Below are 20729 nucleotides of genomic sequence, written 5' to 3'. Positions count from 1 at the left end.
GAGTGGTCGAGTAGTTTAGCAAAAGACAACTAGAAGGGTTTACATCATTAAGCCCACATAAATGCGTGTGCTCTGAGCAGGGCTTAAAGTGTTACTAAACCCACAACAGTAAAATCAGTCTATAGATGCAGAGTACATAGCATGCTGGGTATACTCACTGTGTAACTTAAGGGATTAATCCTCTGCATTGTGTAAAAAGGCTGTGTGATCCTGTATACACAGATCCTCCCCCTCCTGCAAGTTCACTCTGGACAAGCCAGATAAGCACAGTAAGTGAAGTTCAGCTGCACATGCCAAGTTTGGTCTATTGCTGGATAGGACACTTCCTGGTTTTAGCTGAGCTATTTAGGTCACATGGTATTAACATCACACATTTGGGCGTGTATACATATCCTAAATGACAGCCCAGTCCCTCCCTCCTCCTCCATGCCCAGTAAAAAAAAAAAAAAAAAAAAACAGTGGGTGGGATGTCACATCTTGATTGGAGGATTTTTTTTTTTCTTAGAAGGGTACATGTGATCAGCACAGGGCCATTCAGCACTGTCCAGACATGTTCAGACAGAGAATAAAGGGTCTTGAAGCCTAATAGGACAATCGTGGGAGAAATGAAAACTCCTCCAACAAACTATCAGCACTCACTAATACAAGTCACAAGATTGCTCTAATTGCTATATAAAGAAAAGGTATTTAGCAGTTTATATTTACTAAAATAATTTCATTTCCATGTTCTGTGTACTATAGGAGACCAGATATAGTGAATGCAGGATCTGGGTTTAGTAACACTTTAAAGCAGTATTTAACCCAAATTCAATCATTTATTTTTATTACTGCTTAGGAAACCTTGGTGTGGTGGCATCAGTTTTTTTTTTCCTTCTCTTGTTCCTGTTTTCACCTGGTGATCTTGCCAATAACAAACCTCCTGTATTAGAGTACCCCTACTCTGGATTAAGGAGTACATGGGGCACCTTTGGAAAGCAGTAGCAGATTTAAATAAATTGCCAAACTTCAGCTAATACTTTATAAAGTAGTTTATTTTTTCTTTTGGGATAAAGGTTTATTATAAATAACCTTGAATGCAAGCACCCTTGCTAATGTTAAATGGTTTGGGTCAACTCAGTAACTGGTGCAATCTGCAGGACACCTTGTTCTGTTAAAAAAAAAAAAAAAAAAGACTTTCTGGCTTGATCACTAGATAAACAGAGGAGAGAAAGCCTAAAAAAGAAAACAAATGCAGCCATCACATCTTTGAATTGGTAAACTGCAATATAACAGGAGTTTGCTTTTGGGTTTATTAGCACTAAGAGATGAGTGCATATCTGACAAATCAGCAGGTATTATTCTGTACTTTGGCAAAGCTGGAATATGAGGCAGCAGTAGCAGCGATTAACTGTGAGCTGCCTGTGCTGAGGTCTGCAGCTTTTTCCCTTCTCTGCACTCTTCTCTCTGGCTGCCTGAGGTTTACATGTATGGGAGATGATCATTGGTGGAGACTTCTGAGCAACCTTTCACCCGGTCTTTAATTCCATTGGGGGTTGTGACGAGACGGATGATTGCTGCCCAGCAGCTGGCTCTAGGAGATCCTCCTCACTTGCTCGTTTGACCACTCATTCACGTGAGGGTCCACCAGCTCTGGTAAGCGCTTTGGGTGGGTGGAGCACGGTGGTGGAACTATCAGAGGGCTCAGAATTGACTCTGGGAGCAGGATTTCTACATCTACTTCCATTTCATTCCTCTCAAACATCAATTCACTGAATGGACTTTTGCTGGGCTTTACTTACTAAAACTGAGGACTGGCATATTATTTTCTTTAGAATGAGGAATTTTCAGTATGGACATTGATTATGTACATTTTATGGTGCTGTTTTTATGTCCCTATCTGTGTGCCCTTCATAGTGGGTATATAGTTTGTGCACATTTACAGTTACACTCACCATTGGCGCTGCACTTTTTATTATTCTGTACTCAAAGGTAATATATACTGTAAAATTTGTGTTTAGGGTCACCAAACTGAAATAAAAAGGTCATTTAAAGGCTTCAAAAGCTTCAAATGTTTTTTTAAAAGCTTGCTGTATACGGTGCTCTCTTAAAACCTGAAGTATACGGTGCTCTCTTAAAACCTGAACCAATTGTACATGTTCTTCAGATGCCATGAAGAATCAGCCATGAATGCACATGTCTTGCCTCCCAGCTCTGCCTAAAAAGATGGATGGTAAGCTGCAACTGACCCCAATGAGCAAGGACCCAGCATGCAAAATGCATTAGGGTGGCTTTCTCTGATGCCTAACCGTTATCGCATCTTATTTGTTTTAATAAACATCTGACCATGCAAGCAAATCACATAGACCTGTGCAATGTGATTGTGCTGGATGTTTGGAGGCTGTGGGTTTCAACAGAGCTTACTTACTTACCAAAGCAGGTGAGAATATTCACCTAATAATTTGAGTGACTACTCACTTCAATTATCGAATCATTTAAAAATTCATATGTACACGATTACATAATTGAAAATTCACTTTTTTTGTGTGACGATTCTAAAATATTAGCGGTGCGCTAAATGGAGAATTTGGTGCCGAAACTGAAAATTCAGAATGTACAAGGCCAAAAACGAAAATGACAGTTTAAAAATAAAAAATACATATTTTTATATATAAAAAAAATTTATTTTATTTGACCTAATATAATGAATTTAAATTAATATTTTAGGCCATTATTGGCACCTTAGTGAAAAAAAAAAAAAAAAAAAAAAAAAAAAAAAAAAAAAAAAAAAAGAAAATCAAGAAAAATGTAGCCTTTTAAATTCTATCTAGGTCTTCACACTGGTCAATTGTGCTTCCGTTGTGGTGTTAAAAATCCTGATTGCTGCATTTTTGGTCAGTTAAAAAAACCGCACCAAAAACCTACCCGTTGAAATGCACTAAAAACAGCAAGAATGCATCAATAACGCACACGTGTTATGTTTTTGATGCGGTTCTTTGAGTCACATGACCTATGAAAGAACGAACCATAAGCACAGTAAAACTGTAGTAAAATCGCATGCATTTTCTCTGAATGGCAAAATGCCGATTACACCATTTTTGGACAGCTAGGTTCCAGCTGCCAACATTTCGGTGCATCTCTATAAAATATTATAGCAAATCAAAATTAGTTCCATGCAAAGGCTGGACTACAGGAAGGCTGGAAAAAAAACACTTATTATGTCAACTACGCAGTTACAACAGTACATTTACTGCTTTTAGGCAGCGGTAATAGAATGCTTTCAGTCCACCAAGGCAAGACAAATTGTTTCAATATCATCTGACACCTCTTATCTAGAGTATGGTAATGATGCTTACAGGCATGCTTCACATAACTCACCATCAATTCCCAGTACATCAAGCAAGTCTGTCCATATTCTCCATAACGTGTCCACCAAAACATCTACTCCATACACAAACCTCTCTGTTAGTCGCGAGAAGAACTACAAGAAGAAAAGAGAAAAGTAGTTGGTAGCTTGACCAAAGCATAAAATATCTAATAACCAATGAGTGTATGACCCATAATTGATGCAAGGCTGAATTTGTTTAGGAACTATAGAATTTGATCTATGCAACAATACAGTATTATGCTCCTCATATTGCTAAATCAGGATGGCTAAATTTAAAGTGAACCTGTGCCTGGACATTAAGCCTCGGTTTCCACTAGTGCGGCTACAAAGTCGTGCTACTTCTAGCACGACTTCGTAGCAAAAGTAAACTGCGGCTTCAGTTAGACTTGTCCCTCATATATAGAGGGAAGTCGCGCTCAAAAGTAGTACAAGATTTACTTTTGAGGTCGCGGAAACTGAAGCCGCGGCAGTGGAAACGGGCCCCATTGAAAACAATGGGTTTTGACTTGCTGTGCGACTTGACATGTGTCAAGTCGCACCGCAAGTCGCACTAGTGGAAACCGAGCCTAAAGTGTAATTCCACTCAAAACCTAAGGGTAAACCTTAGAGCTGTAGGTTTCTGGATATAATGAGAATCACAATTTGTTTAGAATAAAGATCACGATTCCCGGCGTAACATCCTTCACATTATAAAAAAAAAAGTGGCCCAATTTTACAGTTTAGTTTTTATTGTTTTTTTTATTTATTGAATTGTATTTTTCCCCATAAACTGCGTTTAAGCGCAAGTACATATACTGCAGCGGTCAGCCCCAGCCAGGCAAAGTGACGTACCGGTACGTCACTAGCCTGTGAGCCAATAGGGGGCGAGCGGGCGCCGCCGGAGGCACGCTCCCGCCCCCGCTCGTTCCCGGACACCTCAGCGCGAGTGACCAGCGGACCCAATGTCCGTCGGTCACTCGCGATCGATCGTCAGTTACAGCGGGAGAAAGGCAGGCAGCTAATGTAATTCCTCCCTGTGTAACAGCAGAGATCATACGGTCCTGCTATGTAGGATCCTTGATCTCTGCTGTTACACAAACAGCCACATCCCTGCACAGTAAGAAGGACGCCCCTAGGGACACACTTAACCCCTCCTTCCCCAATAAAGTTAACCCCTACCCTGCCAGTGTCATTTTTACAGTAACAGTGCATATGTATAGCACTGATTACTGTAGTAATGTCACTGGTACCCCCAAAAGTGTCAAAAATGTTAGTCAAGGGTCCGATCTGTCAGCCGCAATGTCGCAGTCACGTAAAAAAAAAAAAAAAAAAAAACTAACAAAAATCTTTCCCTTAGTTAGTAAATGCAATAACTTCTGTGCAAACCAATCAAAATACGCTTATTGCGATTTTTTACCAAACATATGTAGCAGAAAACAAATTGGCCAAAAATGTTAAATTTTAATTTTTACTTTTTTTGGGGAATTTCATATAAAAAAATGTGAAAAATATTGTTTTTGCAAAATTGTCGCTCTGTGGGAAAAAAAAGAACGTCAAATTAGTTTAGGTACGGCATCACACGACCGCGCAATTGTCCGTTAAAGTCACGTAGTGCCGAATCGCAAAATAGGGCCTGGTCAGGAAGGGGGTAAAATCTTCCGGGGCTTAAGTGGTTAAAAACACCATTGTGCAAATACGGACATAAAATATTGCAATGACAGCCATTTTATTCTCTAGGGTCTCTTTTAAAAAAAAAATATATATGTTTGGGAATTCCAAGTTTCAAAAAATACTGATTTTAACATATAAGCAACAAGTGTTAGAAAAAGGCTTAGTCTAAGTGGTTAAACTGATCTCGTTTGCAGACCGAAGTTTATCAATTTGATCTCTAAAGAACCAAATGATGGAGAGTTTCTTTTTATCTCTTGTGCTAAGCAATGTTGACTTTTTTTTTTTTTTTTTTCACCTGTGAGCAGAGAACTTCCCTGTACTTGCTACATGAATTGTGGAAATTCTGGATCGAGATTTTTTTAAATGAATAATTGTGCAGCTCTGGTAAACCTACTCCTGCCTCTATCCTAAGGCTATTCTATCTACCCTGGAAAAGAAAAAAGAGGACTATACTTACCTATTCTGAAGCTGCTCTGGTCAAGTCACCTGACTAGCGCTGGCTTCATTGTACAGGAGGGGCAGCCAACAAAGGCTGCCCCGTAATAAGCTTATGGGTGACGCCATCACCCAGGCTCAACAGCCGTTGTTACGGCCTCTCCTCTACACTGAAGCCAGCACTGGGACCCGATCATGTGACCAAACTGCAGTGGCTTCAGAATAGGCAAGTATAAGCATCCTATTTTACAGGGTAGATAAAACGGTATCAGGACAATATCCCCCCTGGACATAGGGTTAGGGTTAGAGGGGAGATATTGTCCTAGAATCAGATAAAACACTCCCGTAATGGGGGTGGGAGTAGGTTTAGGCTTAGTTAGGGTAGGACTGGAATCCCACCTAAATTTTTTTTTACCTATTCCTAACAAGCAGCAAAACATTTAGCCTTTAGCCATCACGGGTACCTTTCTAGCTGCACAACAGTGACTAAAGTCAGTTTCTTAAAAGTACTTGAAGTTTGACTGGTGGGCTGCCAAGTTTCTGTTGCCACTGAAAATAGAGGGGTTAAGGAGCTGCGATTTTAGTGCCTTTTATAAAGAAATTCCTCTTCTAAACTTCATAACGCATGCAGCTACAGAGGTGAATGGTTTGTTTTAAGGTGCTTTATAGGGCTTGTTTAGAAGGTGAACAGATTTGCACATTGTTATTTATGCGTCCTACATTGAATGTTACCCTACTTCAGGGTAAAGCACTTTTTTTTTTTTAAACTTCTTAGGTGCCAAAATTAAATACTGTGGTTATAACATATCTAAGATTTGGCTTAACAATCCTAAAAGATATGTGCATTGTGCACATGCCAATGTAACATTTTAGCATGGCCATACAGTTTGAAACATATAGGCTTCATTGATATGGTGGTATTAGCACAGGCTCAGCAAGGATAGCTTTGTGAGTGTGGGGCAGCTGCAGTATTACATGGTCATGTTCTATTTTACAAAGCATTATGTGGAATGACAAATACCTGTGTCAATATTGCTAATGGCTAAAATGGCATGATGTTACAGACTTATTATGGCCTATATGTGCAAGGGATTCGTTGAAAGTCTCGTCATAATTTCAAAAATGATCAATCAGCCTAGGTACCCGCAGAGCACTAATGAGGAAAGCTGCTGGGTCTGCATCCCTTTAGGATGTGTTCCTATTGGGAGTATCTCACTAAAAATTACATTTTTTATTGCAGGGGATGCCAGAAATCTGACTTGTTTCTAAAGCTGGATACACAATATACAATTTTCTTTAGATTTACAAAAACCATATAATATGAAGTCAAACCTAAACACTTCAATTTGATTGCATACGGGCATTCCCTACGCTACTTAGTTGAAGGTAAATCTAAAGGAAATCCAACAACAAAAGTTGTATAGTGTGTATCCAGCTTTAGGCAGACTTCTGGGAAAATTGGTGAGCCAATCACACCAGCAGGAAATGATGTTTCTGGGGTGTGGTCAGTACACATTCTGTGTACAGAACACCTCCAGGTAGCCATATTGCATTTTCAGAAAATTACAGCAGTTGAATATTGAAAGGAAAAGGTAATTTTTAAAAACATTCCATTACAATATGACTTGTATCACAATTGTATAAGCTATAATATTTTTTCTTTATTTGCTATTTTTTTTTCTCCACGCGAAAGTGGAGTTACCCTAAGGCCCCTTTCATACTTGTGCGACGTCCTGCGATTTGGGACTGCAAAGTCGCATGACAAGTCGTACTCCATGATTTCCAATTAGTACCGTTCATAGCTGTATGACTTCAAGTCGCAAAGACTTCAAAGTAGAAGAAGTAGTCCCTGCATTACTTTGGGCCGATTTTAATGAGTTTTGAGGTTCAAAAGACCTAGGCATTGCTTCAAGTCCAGTCAAAATTGCGTTTAAATCGTGGCAACAAAATTGCAGTAAAATCACACGACTTTAAGGTTGCACAAGTGTGAAAGGGGCCTTAAAGTTATAATGAATTAGAAAAAATTTTTTTCACATAAATGCAAAGCTATATGGCACAATATGAACTGTAAAGACAAATACAATTATAAATAACTTAATAAAAATATTAGCAATGTTTCCAAAGGTGTCATTTGCTGACTACAGATGGTCTGAATTCTGAGAACATTGGGTGGTGAGAGATCTGCCTACACTTTTGTTTACAACTCTGGACAACTGATTGGGTGGATCTGCCACATAACAGATGTAGCACGTTTATTTTCTTTACAAAATGTAAAAGGTAATTATCACGTTTCCTAAACTGAAATTCTCAGACATGTCTGAATATCTCTGTGTGCTTCTGACAATATTTTGCCCTTCTTGTCCTAAGCAGTGCTCACATTTCTAGCAAATATCAGGCCAGAATAACATTCGCTGCAAAAAAAAAAAAACAGACTTTAATGATGTAAAGTTTGGTCAGCATGGATCAGACGAAGAAAAGTCTGCATATTTTTTTCAACTTCTGACCACAAGAGGGAGAGATGTATAACTAAAGCTCCAAGCTGATTTTTCAAAAACAAAACCACATACAGGTTTGAAAGGATTTTGAGCAAGATTTTAAATAGATATTCGACTACATTATACGCGAGTCAGCAGAAAATTAAAAGAAGAGTAATTAAAGTGTGTTACCCAAAAAAAAAAAAAAAAATGGATCCTGTTAATTTAAAGCACTAACAATAGCACAGTGCTGGTGCTGTGTAATTTTGCCTGGTTCTGCCCTACCCCAGTAGACTGATCATGGTTTATCATGGCTGCCTAGTCCTGACACTGGTCAGTTTACGTGCCTCTGTCATCCGCAGCTCTCCTTTATTCCCCTCTCTTCTCCCCTCACTGCCTGTCAGCCCGTGACAGAGCCCACCTCTCCCCTCCTGCTGCTGAAATAACTTTATAATTTTCAGTTAATCCCCAGTGTTAGATAATGCAATGTCTCCATGGTATACGCTTTATTTAAAAAATGCTTTTGTGTACTATATTTCAGAGCGCCACTGGGCGCTCATGTGACTGCCTGCCGCTCTCCTTCCGACTTATGTCAGTGGGGGTTTATCAGCACCTCCTGCTGTAGCAGTCAGTTAAGGAGAGGGAACGGCAGGACGGTCAGTGTTGATAGCTGAGAGAACAACAGTCTGCTGTGTTTACAACAGCAGACCACGTTCTCTCTTCACGGGGAGCCCCGTGGATCGGCTTCTCTGCTGGCCAGTGGGCACACACCCCCACCAGGATCACTCCCGCGAACTGCCGTACAGGTACGATGATTCGCGGGAACCTGTCGACCGTCGGCTGGTCAGCAAGTGGTTAAAATAAAGCATATACAGTGGAGACATTGCATTAACACTGGGGATTGCTTGAAAATTATAAAAATGGGTTAACAACCACTTTAAGATGGTACAGACTGAAAGAAAATGTACACATCTGCGCCAGGGATCTCCAAACTATGGCCCTCCAGTTGTTCAGGAACTAAAATTCCCATCATGCCTAGTCATGTCTGAGTTTTACAATGCCTCATGGGATGTATAGTCCCGCAACAGCTGGAGGGCCGTATTTTGGAGATCCCTGCGTGTACAACGATGCATAACCGTTACAAAGTATGTAAAAAGAGCAGAGTAAACAAGATCTCAATCGAATGGTGTGTTTAGGTAAGTGGCAAGGTCCAGGCCTAGGGTGACATCTGTAGGACTGAAAAAAGAGAAGTACAGAGAAAACCAAGAGCTAGAGTACAGGAAGGAACTTGGTGAAAGGGTGAGGCAAGGGGAAGCACAGTAGGAGGAAGGAAGAGGGGACTTTCACCTGGAGGTGGAGAGAACATTGCTGGACTATAAAAAAAAAAAAAGATAAAGAGATAAAGAATTAGGAAGTGTCACTAGTATCTGAGGTATGTCTATTAAGATGGCCAGTGTAGCCATGTTATGACTTCATGTGTTCCATGGATCCCCAAAAGGGCAGTCACCAGGGACAAAGATAAGCCTGACTTGTCCGTAGATCTGAGAGCTAGAGGCCCAAAATGGGTTAAAGTGTTACTAAACCCACAACAGTAAAATCAGTGTGTATATGCAGTAAAGCACGCTTGCTATACTCACTGTGGAATTAAGGGGTTAATCCTGGGCATTGTATAAAAAGGCTGTTTTATCCTGTCTCCTCTGACCCTCCCCCTTTTCCACAATCCCCAATCCATTTACTGGTAGAACTAAGCCTTGGATGCACTCTGCACATTCTCAGTTTGGTGTGTATTGCTAGAATGTTTACTTTTTTCTTGGGAGGGTGCATGTGATCAGCACAGGGCAATCAGCATTGTCCAGACAGAGGGTCACAGGATGGTCAGAGGAGAATGAAAAGTTCTCCTGCAAGCTTTAACCAGACACTGACAGAAGTCACAAGACTGCTTTATACTGCTGATGAGAAAAGGCATTTAGCAGTTTATATTAACATATTTGCATTTTCATGTTCTGTGTACTGTGGGAGACCAGCTATAGTTAGAATGCAGGGTCCTGGGTTTAGGAATAATTTATTGAGCCTACAAGACCACCAGATATACAACACAGCCCCCTAAGTGCCACACCTCTAGCATTGGTCAGACACAGAAGGATTGATTTCTTAAAATCGGAGAGCGCTTGTTCAGTTAAAGCTGCACTCCATCTTTGGATACACTTTACATAGTATGTTTGGGCCAAGCTGGCACTGTCTCTTACTAACCTGGGAGGCCGCTGGATGTGCTGTATAAAATGTCTGTAGCTGAGGCTACAAAGAGCATACTGCACTGTGTTCTGGTTGCAAGCTGAGACCTTCCTGTCTATACCTAGAATACAGTGGAGTCTAATCACAGTGGTGCTCAGCCAGAGAAAGCAATATATTCTAGCAATGAATACAGAGCTCCTTCTGATTGGCTGAGTCAGAGAAGCCTGGCTGATGGTCACAATTTTGCACTCTCATTGCTAGAATACATTGCTTTCTCTGAATAGCTGAGCGCCCCAGTGAAGATTCTGAGAAAGCAAAAAAAAAAAAAAAAAAAATCTATCTCCAAACTAAAAGCTCGTACACACTATAAGAAAATCGGACGGGAATTTTCATCCAGAACTTTCGTAAGATTTTTGTATAGCGTATACACAACTTTCGACAGCCAATTCTGACTTTTTGTATGAAAGGTCCTCAAGGGAAAAACTCCAACATTTTTCTCGTATAGGAACAGAATAAACGATTTTTATTTAACATGTACCAATTTCATACAATTTTCATAAAAGAAAAAATCAGAAAAGAAAGACTGCGTATGATCACAAACAAACAACAAAAAGGCCTTTATCGTACGAGAATATTTGTACAAATTTTCTTTCATTGGTTTCAATTTGATGTGAAATGACGGGGAAAAAAAAAAAAAAAAAAAATCGATCATTTGCCTGATTTTCTTATAGTGTATAAAAGTGTAGACAAGAAACCAGTGTATATATCAAATATTTTAGAACTACAGAAAAAAAAAAAAATAAATAATAATAATATTTAGATAAATACTACTTATTGGTCTGGCCCGTGTTAACTGTTTATTTGCAATTGAAAGACTAAGGGCTCTCTCACACGGCCGCTCTGATTTCTTCTTCCGCTTCTTCCGGCACTTTTTTTTTTTTTCTCCACGGCCACGGATGACACTTGTGTCATCCGGTCCGTATGTCCGCATTATCATCCCATCCGTTTGTGGATGATATACAGACATAATGTATGTCTATGTGGAGTGCGGATGACACCGCTGACATCCGATTTTGCATCCGTTCCGTTATTTTAACCACTTGCCGACTGCCTAACGCCGATCTACGTCGGCAGTCAGCCCCTCACAGACAAAGCGACGTAGGGCTACGTCCCTAGCTTGTGAGGGTCTAGGGAGCGAGCGCGCGCCCCCGGAGGCGCGCTCCCGCTCGGTCACGTACCCCCCCCCCGCGCGTGACCAGCGGACCCGATGTCCGCCGGTCACTCGGCGATCGGCGGGGGAGAGGGAGAAAGTCAGGCGGCTTGTGTAAACAAGCCACCTGTCATTCTCCCCGGTGTATGAAGGCTGATCATACGGTTCTACTATGTAGAACCGTCGATCACTCTTCATACATCTGAAGCCACAGCCAATCACAGTAGAAAGCACGCCCCTAGGGACACACACAGCCCCTCCCTCTCTAATAAAGTTAACCCCTTCACTACCAGTGTATTTTTACAGTAACAGTGCATATGTATAGCACTGATTACTGTAGAAATGTCACTGGTAACCCCAAAAGTGTCAAAAATGTCAGTCAAGGGTCCGATCTGTCCGCCGCAATACCGCAAAAAAAAAAAAAAAAAAAAAATCGCAGATCGCCGCCATTACACGTTACAAAAAAACAACAAAAATGACAAAAATCTTTCCCTTTGTTAGTAAACGGATAACTTTTGCGCAAACCAATCAAAATACGCTTTTTGTGATTTTTTTTACCAAACATAGGTAGCATAAAACAAATTGGCCAAAAATGTTAAAAAATTTTGATTTTTACATTTTTTTGGGGGGGAATTTCATATAAAAAAAATGTGAAAAATATTGCTATTTTTGCAAAATTGGCGCTCTTTTTTTGTTTATAGCGCGTGATCAAAAAATCGCACAGGTGATCAAATACCACCAAAAGAAAGCTCTGTTTGTGGGAAAAAAAGGACGCCAAATTTGTTTAGGTACATCGTCGCACGACCGCGCAATTGTCCGTTAAAGTCACGCAGTGCCGAATCGCAAAATACCCCCTGGTCAGGAAGGGGGTAAAATCTTCCGGGGCTTAAGTGGTTAAACGGAAGAAAAATAGGGTTCTGTTCCATTCCAAAAAATGGAACAGAACTGAAAGGACACAAATCTGATGTCAGCGGATGGTCATCTGCTGACATCCGCAATCCCATTGACTAAAGCCCCGTACACACACGCAGATCGTCGTCATACAAATGTTCGTCTTTTCTCCCCGGGATGTCGGTGTCTGTTGAAAAGTGCAAAGACAGCACAAGGACAGCAAAAGAATTTTGTCTGCAGACTTCAGCTGACTGCAGAAGTGATGTCATGTAATGGTTAACTTTCCCTGTGTTTTTAATTTTCTGAGCATGCCCAGTCTTGCAAATTTGCGGTCTGTCGGCCGAATTCTGTACTGACAGGCGAACAATCGTCCGTTCTGGTGTCCGCAGACAAAAATTTTCATGTTTGCAAGAAAGACTTTTGTCCGCGGATTGTGCGCAGACATCTGTCGGAGGCACCATACTAACACGCATACAATCAGCAGATCTTTCGTCCGCCGACGTTTGTATGCCGACGATCGGTACGTGTGTACAGGCCTTTACATTATGTCCGTATATCACCCGCAAACGGATGGGGTGATATATGGACATATGGAACGGAACGCCCGTGTGAAAGAGCCCTTAAAACAATAAAATAAAAATCTTTTTGAAAATCAGTTTAAACAGAGTAAAAAGAGAGTGAGAATTATTAAAAGGGACCTTCTAAATAGGAAGAAAGGAGGTGCAAACTTAAGCATGATTTTCCAAAACTATTTTCTTGTAATCCTAGCTTAGTTTAAGCTTTTAAGAGGCAGTCAAAGCCCATATGTTTTATTTATTTTTTATTTTTTTTTAGAACACTTCAGGAAAATAACATTTTCATCCAGATTGGGCAGAAATTACCTCATTGTTCTATAAACTATAGAAAAAAAGATGAAATTAAAAAATATATATAGCATATACAATTGTGACACAAGTCATATTATAATTAAATGTTACCTTTCCTTTTCAATAAAACTCCATGCAAGATGGCAGCCTGTGTACAGAATGCTGCCCAGATATGCAATTTCCTGCTTGTGTGATTGGCTCGCTGATTTGCCCAAAAGTCTGCACTAAGATACAAGTCAGATTTTGAGCATCTCCTGCAACAAAAATGTCATTTTTGGCGAGTTGCTACCAAAGAGAAATCATGTCTAAAGGAATGCAGACCCTGCCACTTTCCTCAGAGCCCTGCAGGAGCTGCAGCAGCTGGTCGATAATTATAAAAATGACAAATCTGACATTTATCGGTCCCTTCCCCCACTCTCCATCCTGAAATGTTCCCTGCAGCAACCAGCAGGAAGGAGAAGAGGGGAACACTGCAAAAGAGGTGGGAGGGGGGATACCAGCAGGTGCCCGGGCAGCAGAAGGGGAAAATATATAGGTTCTAAGTAATTAACTACTGTATATAATATAAACACACATACACTATATTGTAAAAAGTATTGGGACACCTGTCTTTACACACACATGAAGTTTAATGGCTTACCAGTCTTAGTCCATAGAGTTCGATATTGAGTTGGCCCACCCTTAGCAGCTATAACAGCTTCAACTCTTCTGGAAAGGCTGTCCACAAGGTTTAGGAGTGTGTCTATGGGAATGTTTGACCATTCTTCCAGAAGCACACTTGTGAGGTCAGGCACTGTTTATGGACAAGAAGGCCTGGCTTGCAGTCTCTGCTCTACTTCATCACAAATGTAGGTTCCACCTGATTTTAGGGTGGAACATGTTCCCAGTGCTGCAGCTGCCACCCGATCTCCCCTCCCTGTAACAGCAGCATGGGGAAACGTTCCCTATACTAGCGGTCACTGTTTGAAAACCGCTTCGTCCACACAGCCATGTCTTTCATACACACAGCTCCGTGTGTCTGCAAGAACTACAAGCCCAACATCCTTAGCGACTGTCAGCTTGTAGTTCTCAAACTATCACAGCGCTGTGGTAGTTAATGGAGTCTGCCTGTCAGGGAGTATCAGCTTACCCATATGGGATGTACAGATAAACCCATACAGTGTGCATGAGACCTGCATGGCATCAGCAATTTGCTGATCCCTGGTGCAAAGCTTTCCAGGCTCCTACAACAGAAAATAATAAATGCATTTTTTTTTTACCTGCAGAAAAATGCATTTATTATTTCTTCCTAAAGAGTGAACTTATCCTAGGACACTGACACCTGCTGCAGATTGCTGGTGGGGTGCGATTTTAACACGGCACAGGAAACCCACAAATGCGGGTTTCGGTTTCCCACACCACATTCTGGAGTGATTCAGTGTTCTGTCAGAATAGCGAACCTGTCAAATTAGGTAACGAAAGGGACGTTCCGTCAGCTGCGCATGCGTTCCACCGCTACCAGGTTTGCTAATCTGACAAAACACCTGCAGTCAGTAGGCAGCAGTGGATAGCTTACTACACCCAGTTAGGTTATAAATTTCAGAGTAATTTTATCAGTAAGAGCCGGTTCACACTGAGGCGATCCGACTTCGGGGGGCGACCTGTGAAGTACCGGCGCGACTTGCAGGGACTTCACATAATGGAAGTCTATGCAAGTCGCTCCGAGGTCGCCCCAAAGTAGTACAGGACCCTTTTTCTAAGTCGGAGCGACTTGTGTCGCTCCTATTAGAACGGGTCCTGTACTACTCAACGGACCGTGACATACCGCGACTTGTCAGGCTGACAAGTCGCCTGACAAGTCGCGCTAGTGTGAATGGGCTCTAAAGCGAGCATATATAAATAAATAGAATAATATTGACATCTATGATGCTGTTTTTATGTTACATTTTCAAACAAGCCGGGTGCCAGCATTAGGAAGGTGGCGGAGGCCATGTTGGTATAACTACACTTCTCAGCGCTAATCCTGAAGGCCCCTTTCACACATGCGGACCGTTCATTTCATCAGTTCTGTCACATCAAAATGGATGAGGTTTTCATCAGTTTTTCATCAATTTTTTTTTACATTCACTACCAATGCAAAAACAGATGAAAAACTTACCATTTGCCAGTTTACATTTGTTTTTTTGTCCAATCCATTATTTGTTTTGAACGGAAGAAAAATAGAGCTTTGATCAGTTTAAAAAAACAAATGACGGATGCGGATGTAAACGGATGATCATTTACATCTGTTTTTCCATAGAGATGCATTGATGTCCATTTTTCAACTGTCAGATGGATGGAAAACGGAAAGCATGTGTGAAAGGGGCCTTATGGCCCGTACACACGATCCAAAAATCGGACAACAGATCGTCCGTTTTTTTTTTTTGCATGCTAGTCGCATATCAAAAATGGAGAGTTTACTTAAGTTACGAAAATTTCCGTACAACAGAAAGAATAAAAAAAAAATCAGAAGTGATGTAATGTGTTGTAGTGTATTTTCGGATGACAATTGTGCTGATCAAATGAAAATTATATTATCTGATATCGTATGAGAAACATTTTTGTGCTTGTCCGATCGGATATATTGGATGAACTGTTGTGATCGGCTCTTGAAAGCTCTCTACAAATGAACCGATTACCGAACGACCGCTTAGAAAGTGGTATTTTTTGTGTACGAGCCATTAGGCTTTCAAAATTAAACATCCAGACAGCATCACAGATGTCTACATACTATATTCATTTATATACGCTCACTTTATTTCTAAAATTACTCTGAAATTCAAGGATGTAGCTGGGTGTAGTAAGATGTCCCCTGCTGTGTTCTGACTGCAGGTGTTCTGTCAGATTAGTAGATTAGTATTCCATGTACCTCTATGGGGCAGCGGATGTCAGCGGTGACATGTCTGCTGACACCCGCTGCTATCCGATCCTGTCCATGAAATCCAAACGGATGGAAACCCTATTTTCCATCCATCTGGAGGATCGAATCGGATAGGATTGGATGAAAACAGACAGGCGGTCCATTTTCATCCAATCTCCCATAGAGGGGAGCAGGGATCTGACAGCTCTGTCTCTGTAAAGCAGTGGTCCTCAACTCCGGTCCTCAGGGCCCACTAACAGGCCAGATTTTAAGTATTACCTTGGGGAGATGCAGACTAGAGTACTGCAATCACTGAGCAGCAAATGATATCACCTGGGATGTATTTCAGTTATCTTGCAAATCTGGCCTGTTAGACCCGGTTCACACTTCTGCGTGTGCCGGGTTCGCATGTCATGTCGGAGCGCACTGCTCCGACATGACATGCGATCAGCTGTGCGGTGCGAGTTTAGCCATACAGTTTGTATGGCTAAATTCGCACCGCACCCGCAGCAAAGACGCACAGGAGGCATTTTTGCTGCCGCATCAGGATCGGATCGCACAGCGGTTCACACTTGTGCGATCCGATCCTGTGCGAACTGCACAATCGCACTGCGATATGCGATCAAACTGGGGGTGTCGTTAAGATTACATTGACACCCCCAGCGGATCGCATATGGCAGTGTGAACTGCCGGGGGTGCGTGTGCGATGCGGGAACAGGCTGCGAATTCGCAGCCTTCCCGCATCGCAATAGTGTGAACCGAGCTTTAGTGTGCCCTGTAGGCCAGAGTTGAGGACCACTGCTGTAAAGTAAGCAGAGACGGAGCTGTCATCTGCCTGCTCAGTGGGGGATCGGCGGATCGATCCCTGCTGAGCAAAACGGAGTCCGCCGGGCGGAAAGCCCATTTAAAAAAAGGACCCATAGGCTCAGGTGTGTTCCAGTTACCACGTGCCCGATTCCGCCAGGAAGCTGACACTGCAGTCCGCTAATTAGGGCTGTTGAAAATAATCGTTGCATCGATGCATCGTGATGCAGCCACCCAAGATTCTGCATCGATGCGGACCCCCCGAATAATCGATTTCTGTCTCCTCCCCCTCCCTCTTCTGTCATTGCTGGATAAGACGCATGTAGGCGTCCGCTTCCCGCCTAGCTCTCCTGCGCAACAGCTCTGCTTACTTCCGTTAATCGTGATGCATCGCAGAATCGAATCGTGACCCTGATAATCATATTCAAATCGAATCGTGATGTTAGTGAAGATGCGCAGCCCTACCGCTAATCACAGGCACTGAGACATTTCCCGGTCTGTGCAGCTGTGGATCAGGAAATGTCTCACTGCCTGTGATTGCACAGCGCCAATCGGGCACGTGGGCACTCAAGCACGCCCGAGCCCGTCTACATTTTAGCAAACCTGGTAGCGGTGGAACGCATGTGCAGCGGACAGAATGTCACTTCTGTTACCTAATCCTGATGGGTTCGCAATTCTGACAGAACACCGGCCCGAAAAAAAAAAACTTTTGCAGGTTTTGGAGGGAAACACCATTGCAAGACACTGGCTTTTTCTGTCACAATTAAAAGTGTGTGTGTGTATATATATATATATATATACACACACACACACGCATATACAGACTGAGTATATAATGAATGGCTGATCTGTATTGAGATGAAGCAAAGCAGTGTGCAGAGTATCTATGGAACTGACGATCTGCTAAACATTGCATGGTGATTGCAGCATGCACAGCTCCTCTGTTACAATGTATTGCATCAAAGCAATGAGCACGAGGGAGGGAGGCCAATGTCCACCATAGTGATACATTGTGTGGGATTTGGGTTATGTAGGGGGATAATAGAGCCATGTGAGGAGCCCTCCCCCTTCTCCTGGTCCCATCCACCCACCTTCTGTACCGCTCTCACGTTCTCCTCCCCGAACACATTGCTCATGGTCTGGTAGAAGCCGGTGGCCGCCTTGCGGAAGGAGTTGTTCTGCTTGTCGTGTCCCCCCCGATGGTTCCTGGTGGCCTGAGCGCCCAGAGCCCCCGATAGGAGCAGCATGAGGGTGAGGAGACAAGGCAAGCGAGCCATGTTCACCAATACAGAACGTCTTCCAGTCTGTATGAGCGTCCACCGGAAGCCCCGCCTCCTCTCTTCTCTCCTCCCCTACCGGGGACACCGTCATACTGAGCTCCTCAGCTATTTCCTCATCACCTTACATAATCCCCTGTGACGGTCCCCTCACTATATATACAAGGGACCGTCACACCTCAGCCAGGATAGTGCAGCTTTTCTTTTCAGGGCTCTTTGGCCTCAATTACAGGGCACGGGGTGTAGGATGAGGGTCCTATTTGTGTATTCCTTACACCCCCTGCATGCAGTCCCATTCATGTCAGTAGGGACACAATGGCTGAACGGACACACTCTGCTCCCAACATGACATACATGGTGGGTGGGTGTCCCTGACCTCACACTGTCTGTATCCTGGGCCGAGCACCCCCACAATGTCAGATTAGGAGCTGTGAGTGTGTCAGTGCAGCCAGTGCCCCCCAACAGTGCCGGGACAAGGTCACCTAGAGCCCAGGGCGGGCATGTCAAATTGTGTGCCCCCCCCAGCTCAAATCCTCTCATTCCACATATGCTCTTAGCACAATCCCCCCCCCCCCCAAAAAAAAATTCCAACACTAATCTACATGCTTGTTTACACCAATCCCCCTCCTCCCAGTACAAATCCACTCCCCTGATGAAATCCCCTCTTCCAGCACCAATCATTGCCACCCCCCCCCCCCCCCAGCTCAAATTCTCTCATTCCGCATATGCTCTTAGCACAATTCCCTACCCCCCCCCCCAAAAAAAATCCAACACTAATCTACATGTTTACCACATATGCATGTTTACACCAATCCCCCTCCTCCCAGTACAAATCCACTCCCCTGATGAAATCCCCTCTTCCAGCACCAATCATTGCCACCCCCCACAGCTCAAATTCTCTCATTCCGCATATGCTCTTAGCACAATTCCCTACCCCCCCAAAAAAAAATCCAACACTGATCTACATGTTTACCACATATGCATGTTTACACCAATCCCCCTCCTCCCAGTACAAATCCACTCCCCTGATTAAATTCCCTCCCCAGCACACATCCTCTCATTCTACATATTTTCTTGGCACAATTCCCACCCCCTCCCAAAAAAAAAAAAAAAAAAGAAACAAGCACTAATCTACATGCATGTTTACACCAATCCCCCCTTCTCCCAGTACAAATCCACTCCCCTGCTGAAATCCCCTCTTCCAGCACAAATCCTTGCCACCCCCCCCCCCCCCCAGCTCAAATCCTCTTAGCACAATCCCCCCTCCTTACCCATATGCATGCTTACCCCAATTTCCACTCCTCCCAGTACAAAACCACCCCTCGCTGAAATCCCCTCTCCCAGCACAAATCTTTGCCCCCCCCCCCCATCAGCTCAAATGGACTCTTTCTGCATATCCTCTTAGCACAATCCCCCCCCCTCCAAAAAAAATTGAGCACTAATGCTTACCCCAATTTTTCCTCCCCGTACAAAACCATCCCTCGCTGAAATCCCCTCTCCCAGCACAAATCTTTGCCCCCCCCCCCGCCCAATTCAGCTCGAATCCCCTCATTCTGCATATGCTCTTAGCACAATCCCCTCCCCCCAAAATGAATCAAGCACTAATCTACATGCTTACCCTAGTTCCCCCTCCTCCCAGTACAAATCCACCCCCCCTGCTGAAACCCCCTCTTCGAGCACAAATCGTTGCCCCCTACCCCCACCTCAAATCATCTCATTCTGCATATCCTCTTAGCACTACCCCCCCCCCCCAAAAAAAAATTAAAAATCTACATGCTTACCCCACATGCATGCTTACCCCAATCCCTTCTCTTCCCAGTACAAATCCAGCCCCCTGCTGAAATTACCTCTCCCAGCTCAAATCTTTGCCCCCCTGACCCCAGCTCAAATCCTCTCATTCCACATATGCGCTTAGCACAATCCCCCCCCCCAAAAAAAAAATTCCCCCCTCCTAGCACAAATCCTCCAACCCTCAAATTTACCCTCCAAACACAAACCCTCACCCCCCCCCCCCATTTATTCCCCCATCCCCCTTCCCCAAATTTCCCCTCCTAGCACAAAGCTCACTACCTATAAACATTTCCACTTACTAGCACAAATCCCCTCACCCACCATATTACCTTTTCTAGCACGAACACCCAAAATCCCCCCTCCTAGCACAAATCCTCTTCCGCCATCCCCGCTTTCAACACAAATCCCTCCAAATCACAACTCATAGCACACCTCCCCAAATTTCACCTTTGTGTTTGAGCTGCAGTTTTACCATCCACCTAATTCTAACATTACAGCTGAAGTGAGCTATACCCATGCTTTGCTTCACTACAACAGTCAGTTTTTTTTTTTTTTTTAAAGTATATGTGAACCCTTATCTTGTAACACCACCCGTTCAGTTTAAAATAGAAATGAAAGGCAAAATATATGTGTAGACAGTATAGAAAAAGGTTGTAAATAAATACATTTTTTTTATAGGTGATCACAAAATCTCTGTTCTCACCTGCCTAGGGGGCTTAGAGAGGTGGAGACTGCAAGGAGGCATGCACAGATCAGATGTCTATTGAAATCGCCCCCCGAAGTTACCAAAGAAAGTGCAGAAACTACTTTTGGGAATCGATGCGATGCCACAAAGTCGGCATTGCACCCATTCCGAC

The 20729-nt window shown here is 43.0% G+C and overlaps 1 protein-coding gene across 1 annotated transcript in view; it reads right to left on the bottom strand.

Moving 5' to 3' along the window:
* Positions 1–18119, bottom strand: part of BRI3BP (BRI3 binding protein) — a 31006-nt gene extending 12887 nt beyond the window's left edge. The window contains exons 1-2 of the mRNA XM_082243949.1: positions 17896–18119; positions 3355–3457 (exon numbers count right to left, since the gene is read on the bottom strand). Coding sequence (XP_082100075.1) covers positions 3355–3457; positions 17896–18081 — 289 coding nt within the window. The 5' untranslated portion in view covers positions 18082–18119. The remainder of the gene's footprint in view (positions 1–3354; positions 3458–17895) is intronic.
* Positions 18120–20729: the final 2610 nt, after the last annotated feature.

The sequence above is a fragment of the Pelophylax lessonae genome (genome assembly GCF_965119305.1).
Source record: "Pelophylax lessonae genome assembly, chromosome: 1".
Classification (NCBI taxonomy): domain Eukaryota; kingdom Metazoa; phylum Chordata; class Amphibia; order Anura; family Ranidae; genus Pelophylax; species Pelophylax lessonae.
The sequence above is the reverse complement of the archived record's forward strand: the minus strand, read 5'-3'. Positions and strand labels throughout refer to the sequence as shown.